The sequence below is a fragment of the Trichechus manatus genome, unplaced genomic scaffold, assembly GCF_000243295.1.
Source record: "Trichechus manatus latirostris isolate Lorelei unplaced genomic scaffold, TriManLat1.0 scaffold00098, whole genome shotgun sequence".
Lineage (NCBI taxonomy): Eukaryota > Metazoa > Chordata > Mammalia > Sirenia > Trichechidae > Trichechus > Trichechus manatus.
The window spans coordinates 10,470,905-10,480,599 of record NW_004444034.1 but is presented as its reverse complement, the minus strand read 5'-3'; the positions used below and the strand labels follow the sequence as shown (position 1 = coordinate 10,480,599).

At 47.8% G+C, this 9,695-nt stretch overlaps 1 protein-coding gene across 2 annotated transcripts; it reads left to right on the top strand.

The window, feature by feature from the left end:
• Window positions 1-260: 260 nt before the first annotated feature.
• On the top strand, window positions 261-8,587 carry VGLL2 (vestigial like family member 2). 2 transcript variants are annotated; one of them, XM_004382747.1, is made up of 4 exons: window positions 261-554; window positions 3,144-3,450; window positions 5,701-6,234; window positions 7,473-8,587. In XM_004382747.1, the coding sequence occupies exons 1-4, from the start codon at window positions 474-476 to the stop codon at window positions 7,511-7,513; spliced, it is 963 nt and encodes a 320-aa protein (XP_004382804.1). In that variant the 5' UTR covers window positions 261-473; the 3' UTR covers window positions 7,514-8,587. The 2 variants fall into 2 exon arrangements, with proteins under 2 accessions (XP_004382804.1, XP_004382805.1); XM_004382748.1 differs by lacking the exon at window positions 5,701-6,234.
• Window positions 8,588-9,695: the final 1,108 nt, after the last annotated feature.

Sequence of the window (9,695 nt, the reverse complement as noted above, 5' to 3'; positions counted from 1 at the left end):
ACTCCTCGCAGTGAGAAGCCTCGGGCCCCACGGTGGAGGCCGAACAGTCCCCAGCACCCTTGGCCACAGGCGCACCGCTGGGGATACCCGGGAAACGGACAGCCCCACTGGTGTGAGTCCCTCGCTCCCCCGTTGGCCCCCCCATCCCCGCCCCCCCCGCCCCCGCCCCCCTCACCGTTCCTCCGCCTCCGCGGCCCCTGAGTGGCGTCAGCGCGCGCGCTGGGCGTGGGGTTTAAATGCCCACTAGCGGGAGCCAGGGCGCTACCGTCCCGGAACGCCGTCCCGGCTAGAATCGCAGAGGTGGGAGGGGAACCAGTGAGCAAGCAGGATCCCGAGCCGCGGAGCGCGCTGCCCCTCGCTCCGCCGCGGATGACTCGGGAGCTCAGTTCCAAGCGCAGCCCATGCAGCATCCCGGCACTTCGCCGAACGAGAGTTGATGATAAAACATCTAACCGTCTCCGCTGCGGAGAGCCATGAGCTGTCTGGATGTTATGTACCAAGTCTATGGTCCTCCGCAGCCTTACTTCGCAGCCGCCTACACCCCGTACCACCAGGTACGTGTCTCTCTGGGCCTGGGCTTTAGGGACAGTTAGCGCGTCCCCAGCGTTCCCGAGGATAGCCTGGCTCCTGAGAACCGCAGGGCCTCCGCGCGCGTTTCGGGCGTCCAACCAGCGGCGGACGTTGCCGGGATGCGGGGTTGCCTGCGCTGCCACTCAGTTGGCTGTGCAGCTAACTAACCTGTTAGTTCGCGGGTTTGCTCTCTTGGGGAGGGAGTTAAACTCTGCTAATGCGGGCTCGCGTCTTCCTGCGAAAATCAGACAAGGATTGCGCGGGCTGGTTTTTATTCTTAGACACCAAATTTTTCCGAACCCGCGTGGGTGCAGCGAGGTGCGGGCGAAGCAAATTTTGGTTCTAAAGGTGAAAGTGACAACAAAAAAAGCAAAGGCCAGTTGCTCTTTCAGTTTGAGATGCACAGATACGCGTTCTCATCCTTGCAAGTGACCCAAGGAATAATTGTTTCCGTTTCATTTCTCGGGCTATCAGGCCAATTAATTCCAAAACCAGTGAATTCGTTACAAAGATAACCGCTCAGAACGCATTGGTTTTGTCATCTTTGCCTTACAAAGTTCTGGCGAGTAATATTGGGGTGCAATTAATCCGACAGCGGCAAGCTTCATAGATAATTCTTCGCCTTCCTCGAGCTTGAGTAGCTGAATAGGGCAGTCCTGCCTCCAACAAACACACTTTTTAAGACCACTTAACGCCCCCTTCTGCAAACACTTCAACTTTCCTTTAATCGGGCCGATTTATCTTTTTTCCGGGCTGCGTCCGGTCGAACACTGTATCTAATTTCTCAGCGAGGTAGCAGAAACTGAGGACAGTAGTCCTGGAAAAGAACAAGATCAAATGTGCACCAGAGCGTCAGGGGTTAGGTTTGGAAGCGAGGGCCTGGACTCCTGCTTTGCGGAGACTGAAATACAAACCAGTGCCGAGTGGATGCTTTCACCAATTTTGCTTGCAAATTCAGAATGTTTATTCAGAAATTTCCTGATGAATTAATGATGAAACGGTTGGGTTTTGATACTTGTTTTTTTCCTCCCCGTTTTCCTTTTTAACTTTCCAATCTGGAGTTTGTTTAGTCTCAATGTTAATTTTAGGAATCACCAGAGTCCCTCATTGTAAGCCAAGTGGGAACACGGCATTTAGGAAGTGGTGATATTGCTAAATATCTCCAGTGTTTGGGCGCCAGCCTCTAAAATGAGTTCCTTCCCAAGCTGGGACTATTGCAGAGGGGAAAGAGGTGGGTTTGTTTTCTGTTTGGTCTTTTCTACTTCCCTAACCTGATCTATTGCATTAAGATCTTCATTCATTTTTGCATGGTCTGTACACGCTCCGGAGCCCTGGTGGCGCAGTAGTTAAGAACTCGGCTCCTAAGCAAAAGGTTGACAGTTCGAATCAATCAGCCACTCCTTGGAAACCCTATGGGGCAGTTCTACTCTGTCCTATAGGGTCGCTATGAGTCAGAATCGACTGGCTGGTTTGGTTTTTGTTTGTTTGGTGTACGCTTCCGGACCATTTCTGCCAGCGTTCAGTCCATTGCTCATCTCTAAGAAAATGTTCTCAGAGCTGCACTTGGTTTTAAAATTTTTATCAGACATGACGATTCACCCAACGTCATAGCCAGGATCTTAACATTCTCCCTTCTGCACATTTTTACTTCTTGTTCCCTCAATGTTCATGCAGGTGGTAAGCGTGGCAATGTTCATAGTCCTGTTTTTTCCTTACTTAAAAGGAGACATTTTTAAAAACTGAGACAGACTTTTAAATGGGCAGTTTATGGGTGACCAAACAAATATCAACTCACATTTATTAATCCCACATTTTTACCCCACACAACTCATTCCTAAATGGAACTATTTAAAAATTTATGAGGCGGTTCTTCCTTTACAGTCCTGGTTGCAGCGAGTGGATTTTTTTTTTCCCCTGCTCCATCATGGGATGTTTAATCCTGCATCTTGCACTTCCATCCGGGCTTCTCAGGCAGGAAACAGTCAGGCCGTAACTGAACTTGGGTTCCGATTAAAAAAATATACCTACCCTGAGCCGGGCTCTGCTGTCAAACTGAGCTCATAACCTGGCCACTTACGTGCCTTCTGGGGACCTTCACCCTGACATCTTCGGAGAGCTCTTCCTGCAGCCTGACAACAACTCCCAGGAAGGCAGAGGCAATGAGGAAGGCGATTTGCTTCTCAAGAAGCCCACCCTTGCTCGGCTGCAGATGGGAAGCCTGCTGGCCGTGTGATCCAGCCTACTGTTAGTTTACGCTGAGAGCTTAAGGTTTAAGTATAGGCTAGCACACGAGTTTCCCATGGATACCTTGGGGATCACGAACCCTGGTGGTGCAGTGGTTAAGAGTTACGGCACGTTACGTCTGCTAACCAAAAAGGTCGGCAGTTCAAATCCACCAGCCGCTCCTTGGAAACTCTATGGGGCAGTTCTACTCTGTCCTATAGGGTCGCGATGAGTCAGGATCAACCCGACCGCAGTGGGTACCTTGGGGATGGGGATGAGGGATTGCAGTTTGATCCTAATTTGCCATCTCATTTGAAACTGACATCTCTATTCTTTTTCCCTCTGAGCAGAAACTAGCCTATTACTCCAAAATGCAAGAAGCCCAGGAGTGCAACGCCAGCCCCAGCAGCAGCGGCAGCGGCAGCTCATTTTCCAGCCAAACTCCCGCGAGTATAAAAGAGGAGGAAGGCAGCCCGGAGAAAGAGCGCCCACCGGAGGCGGAGTACATCAACTCCCGCTGTGTCCTGTTCACCTATTTCCAGGGGGACATCAGCTCCGTGGTGGATGAGCACTTCAGCAGGGCCCTGAGCCAGCCTAGCAGCTACTCCCCCAGCTGTACCAGCAGCAAAGCACCGAGGAGCTCTGGGCCTTGGCGGGGTGAGTATGTGGTCCCAAAAGCAAGGACGGATGGAGAGTCCTCTCAGCATGGGGTCCACCCACAAAGGCCCAAAGAATGCAGCTGAAAGAATACTAGGTGTCAGAGAAGGGTAGAGAGGAGCATTTGGGGAGGATGAGAAAATGGAAGGAGGAAACGGCATAGGCATATGATCTCTTGAAGACCAAAGCAGAGTAGTGACCTAGAGAAAGATACTAGCCTTGGAATTGGGAGGCCTGGGTTTGCTTGTTGGCTCCACCACTTCCTAACAGTTTGACCTTGGGCAAGTCTCTTAACGTCTTTGACTATACACTATTTACTGTTCTCTAAAATTAGAATAATAATACTTGACCTCTTAACAACTCCCAGAGGTTGCTATAGGACTCAAACGTACCATTATATGTAAATACGCTGCAGAAATGCAAGTATTTCAATGTCCTCTGAAACTGGGGGGAAAAAATCTTCTCCTCCAACCACTTACTGGACAATTCTTTAGTTTCTAAAATTTTGCCTAGAGGAAAAACTCCTAGACCCCCACTGCAAGCAGAACCTTCTGGAGAATGTCTCCTAAAACCCACCTATGCCTTTTGCCAGGATCCATTTACTTGGCAAACCTTGAAGCAGAGGATGTCTTTTAATAAAGCAAGTGAAGTGGCAAAGAAACAAAAATGTAGGCAGAGCCAAACCATCTCTAAGGGTTTTTTTTTTTTTTTTTTTTTTTTTAAAAATACCCTCTCTTTATTTTTGTACCTCTCCCCACAAAGCACTGCTTTACACTAGCCTGGGGTGATGATGTCTTGGGCAAGTCAATAATCTATTCTGAAGCCAACTCTCATCCTCCCTGTATTATTACCAGCAAGACAAGGGTGGTGGGAACTACTTGGTAAATTTTCTCAACAAGCTTAGTTTTTGATATGTACTAAACTAGAACTTTGCTTTAAAAAACAAGAACAAAACAAATATTATATGGGGGCGGGGGGGGGGGAATGACCATCCTCACTGCCTTTTTTTTTCCTTAAGAGATTCAGTTTGCATAAGCCTTACATAGACAAGATCCAAAAAAATTACAGAACATTCTTTTTATTCTCCAGTTGCCTAAATATTTTGAACAGAAAGGCTATTCATTTTTTAAAAACATTTTTTTACATAGTGGTGCAGATGTCTTCCCCATAGTAGATGCTCAATAAAATTCCTCAGATTAAAATTCTTTCCCTCCGTCACCACTAAAGACAACAAATTCTATCTAAATGCTGCCCTCCTAAAATACTACCAAGGCACCAGGAAGTCAACGCTGACCACAACAATTCCTGGTGTTCTCACTTTATCTGATGCAGAAAAGTTTGTTAATTAAAACTTAAAATAAAAGACCTGATGTCACTCTGTGAAAATAATACAGCTTCCCCTTTAATATGTCTAGTTTACTCTTTTGAGTTCTTGGAAAAAATATTTGAAAGAAGGTTTCTAGAAAGGAGGCTAATAATAGCAATATTTTAAAATACATCGATGGACTTCCATCAGAGGCCCTGGAGGGACACATTTTCCACATGTAGGGAACCTGAGGAGCCCTGGTGGCATAGCGGTTAAGAGCTGCTAACCAAAAGGTCGGCAGTTCGAATCCATAAGCCACTCCTTGGAAACCCTGTGAGGCAGTTCTACTCTGTCCTATAGGGTTGCTATGAGTCGGAATCGCCTCTGGACTCAATGGCAGGGGGTTGGTTGGTTTGTTTTGGTTAGGGGACATGAAAGGCAAGAGGGGGTAGTGAGATCACTAGGCGGCCGACCTAGAGTAGGAACAGGTATCTTCAGCTTGAGGAAAGGCGGCGGATGGGAAATGGAGGCCGTGTCTGACCTAAGGCCGCGTAGGCAGCTGGACCCGGAATCCGGGAAGCTCCCGACGTCCCGAATACTGGGCTCGGCGTCTCTCTGCTCTTCCTCTCCTCGCCTGTTCCCCGGGGTTCCGCACTGGGGGCGCGCCTTGGAAATCCGAGGAAGCGGGCCTCCTCTACTGGGTTCCTGGAAGACCCCACTGCGTGGGGCTCAGACCTCGCTTTCACAGGCTGCAGCCCCCTAGGAAACGCGCCACTCTAGAGCCGGAGGCTGCCCACTTGCCACCCGCAGCGGCTTTCCCGCCACTTCCCGCCCTCTCGCTCTCAGCTCTCAGGCCCTGCGGGGTCGGCTCTCGAGTCTCCCAGCCCCAGCCGTGACGCGCTCCTCTCTCTTCCTTTCCTCCCCTCCGCCTCTCCGGCCTGCAGATGGGTCCTTCCCAATGAGCCAGCGCAGCTTTCCCGCCTCGTTCTGGAACAGCGCGTACCAGGCGCCGATACCCGCGCCGCTGGGCAGCCCGCTGGCCGCCGCGCACTCAGAGCTGCCCTTCACTACCGCCGACCCCTACTCACCAGCTGCTCTGCACAGCCATCTGCACCAGGGCGCCGCAGAGCCCTGGCACCACGCGCACCCGCACCACGCTCATCCGCACCACGCGCACCCGCACCATCCCTATGCGCTTGGCGGCGCACTGGGAGCCCAGGCCACCGCCTACCCGCGGCCTGCCGCTGTGCACGAGGTTTACGCGCCGCACTTCGACCCGCGCTACGGGCTGCTGATGCCCGCCGCCTCAGGGCGCCCGACCCGCCTCGCGCCCGGCCCGGCGCCCGCGCCCGGCAGCCCGCCCTGTGAGCTTTCGGCCAAGGGCGAACCGGCCGGCACCACATGGGCTGCGCCCGGTGGGCCCTTTCCGAGCCCCGCGGGAGACGTGGCCCAGGGCCTGGGCCTCACCGTGGACTCAGGTAAGCGGAGGAGGAAATCTGGCCTCTTCTGGGCTCTTCTTGCCTGTGCTTGACCCTGGGCTGAGTCCCGGACCCCATTAGTTCTGCTTTGAGACCGCTGTGGCCCGAGAGTCTGCATGGCGAGGTTGTGTGTCAGCAGATAGATAACCCTGTGCCATTGGTGTGAACGCGATGAGAAAGTAGGACCCGTCCTAACGTGGTTGGTGAACATTAACGAAGAAATTTTTTTTTTAAATATCAAATTTGGTGGAAAGGTTCTAGCACCGCGCTGTTCAATACTGTAGCCATGTGACTATTGAGCACTTGAAGCATGATGAGACCGAATTGAGATGTGCTGTAAGTATGCACACACTGGATTTCAAAAACTTTGTGGCAAAAAAAAAAAGCAAAATGTATTTCATCAACATTTTTATACGGATTGCATATTGAAATATATTCAATGTATTACATATTGAACATACTGGGTTAAATAAAATATGTAATTTTTTCAGCTTGGCTGCCAGGAAATTTAGTAATTATACTTGTGGCTCCGATTGTGTTTCTATTGGACAGCGCTGATCTAGAGTACTTGCTGGAAGTGTAGTTTAAAATCCTCTACAGCTTGGGGGTCTTATTACCTAGTGATAGTTATAAAGAGAGAGGAATATGTGATTCTGATATCAGTTTAATTGCCAAATTAAATAGGTCTCATAGAAATGTAAAACTGAATACAAAATATGATTTTAAGGATGATGTTAGGTTTCGGGCTTAAAGAGTTGAATTTGAAAGGTACATTCAAAAAGCGTTTGCTTCCCTCCCCCCCCCTTTATTTTAGGGCAAATTTAAAAATAAACTATATAATAAATGCAGTCATTGGCTTATAATCTTGCCCACTCCCCCCTACCCTCAGGTGAAGATTTGACATTTGTTTGCTTTTACTTTAATTCACCCCCCCCTTAGATGAATTCTGTGACTTTCACAGTGAAACAGTGGTGTTTGTATTTCTCTTTCCTTAAATATGTGTGCCTTCCCTCCCCCACCCCCTTCCCTCTCCCTCTCCCTCTCTCTCTCTCTCCCCCCCCTCTCTCTCTGTTTCATTTTCTCTGTTTTCAGGTATGCAGCCTCAGGACAAAAACAAGGATCTGTACTGGTTTTAGACAGCCTACCTTCTCCCCTGTAGGTCTCTGCGTAGTGCGATTGATGACACTCAGCTGAAATAGAGTTGGTTTGTAACAACAGCTTCTGATCTTGGTTTGCAGCTCGTCGTTATTCCCTCTGTGGTGCATCCCTCCTGAGCTGATGTGCTGACCCAGAGTTTCCCTTTCCCTTTCCCTTCTGACCAGCCATGGAGGCTCAGCACCTGTGCCTCTCACTTCATGAATGAGGACATGGGGAAAGGCAGAGACTTCACACTTCCTTGGGAAAACCAAAACACACATCTCCAGATATTTCATCTAAAAACAATTCCTTCTGCTGAGAGAGCAGATCCAGAGACTCTGAATGATGTTTAATGACTTTTGGCCAAATCACTGGAAATATCTGCAGTGAGATCGCTTAGTCGGATGATATGATACCATAAGCTTTCTTGGAAAGGGAGAAAGAAAACAAGACTTTCTGGTGTGAATATTTTTTATGCTGATGTTAATTATTTCATTAGGTAGTGTGGTAATAGCACTACTGATGTCAATATCCTCAGATTTTAAAATGTGTTTGTACTTGCATCTAAGACTGTGGTAGAGAAGTAAAAAAGAAGCCAATTCTGTCTTCCTCGCTGCATAGCCTCCAGCTCCCTTCCCGCCCACCCCCTCCCAACAACACACACTCCAGACACAAAGACACGCTTTCCTTTGGACTGTGAATATGGAAGCCTCAGCCTGAATGTGAGTGGCAAGTGGCTTATCTGGAGCCACCTGCCCAAGTCTTATTGAAATGCAGCTGTTGCAGGACAACTGTTTAAAACTCCAGAAATACAACGACCAAGGTGGCACTTCCCAGTGTTTGGCACAACAATTGCAATTGCACTGGATATATTTTATATGTGTCTGTGTGTATATATATCATATTTTTTACAAGGAACATTTTACGATGAAAGAAGAAACCATTCTCTGCCTTCTTGCCACAAATTCTTTGCCTCCCTCTATCCTCCTCTGGATAAAAAAAGCAACAAGAGACCCCAAATGTCTCCATAGAGAAGAACTAGAAATCACCACATGGAAAAGAAATATCCATGGAGTCTCCAATACCTCAAATATTTTTCTGTCTCTATGCTTGTGATTTCAATACTTTAGTGTTGGAGCAGGGGAAGGGCCTGTGCATGGGCAATGCTGAAGGTGATGAGGAAGAAGAAACAAACATTAAAGATGTCTATTTACTACAAGTTCACTGTGTTGTTTCATAAAAAGAAAATAAGCATCTTAGTTTTTCTCTAGTAGAATGATTTGTAGTAGTATGATCTGATGTCAGTAGTAATATTGTTAGGTGCCATCGAGTCAATTCTGACTCCTAGCAAGTCCATGTGACAGAGTAGAGTTACCCTATAGGGTTTTCTAGACTGTAATATTTTACGGGAGCAAATCGCCAGGTCTTTCTCCCGTGGAACCGATGGTAGGTTTGAACTGTCAGCCTTCTGGTTAGCAGTTGAGGGCTTAACCATTGCACCACCAGGGCTCCTTGTAGTAATATTACCTTTTGTATATATATTGTTTTTCCAAAATGTTTGCTGTGCTGTGAAATCTGTTAACCTTTTTCCACCTCACGTCGATCCTGGAGCTGAGGTCAAGCATCCCCCATGTTTCACAGATCACAGTCATGGCTCAGAAAAGTGAAGGGCTTGCCTGTCAGCATTCAGTGAGTTAAAAGCAGAGATGGTACAGAAAGCACTACCTTTGGATCATTCAGTCAAATGTAGAATTATAAGCGTCAAAGAGATATTTTGTGTTCTACTAAAATTTCCCTTGTACTTTATTGAACCATAAAAATATTAATTCAAATCTTCACCTTCATTATAACTAGAGACAAAATATAATTTATCTTGGATAGTAGCCTCAAGAATTGGAGGCAGTTAAGGAAGCTTACTCAGAGCATGACTACCTGCAAAGTAAATATGCCTGTTACAAGAGTAATACTGGTTTTGTTCGGATGGAAGGTACTGTATGATCATACTACACCAGACGTGATAACAATACTAATGGTATCATGCACCAGGCACTGATCTGAGGGCTTCATGTAAGTCAACTCATGTAAGCCTCACAACAATTCATGTGGTATTTATTATGATCCCCTTATTTACAGAAGGTCTTTGGGTGGCACAATTGGTTTGCCCTTGACTGCTAACCTAAAGGTTGGTGGTTCGAACCCACCCAGCAGTGCCACAGAAGAAAGGCCTGGCAATCTGCTTCCATAAAGATTATAGCCAAGGAAGCCTTATGGAGCAGTTCTATTTTGTAATAGATGGGGTCACCATAAGTTGGAATCAACTCGAC

Bases quoted from the DNA above. Each gene is read 5' to 3' on its own strand.
- VGLL2 (XM_004382747.1), top strand. From the start codon at position 474: ATGAGCTGTCTGGATGTTATGTACCAAGTCTATGGTCCTCCGCAGCCT. The intron at 555-3,143 runs GTACGTGTCTCT...CCCTCTGAGCAG, and splicing joins CCTACACCCCGTACCACCAG to AAACTAGCCTATTACTCCAA. The intron at 3,451-5,700 runs GTGAGTATGTGG...TCCGGCCTGCAG, and splicing joins GAGCTCTGGGCCTTGGCGGG to ATGGGTCCTTCCCAATGAGC.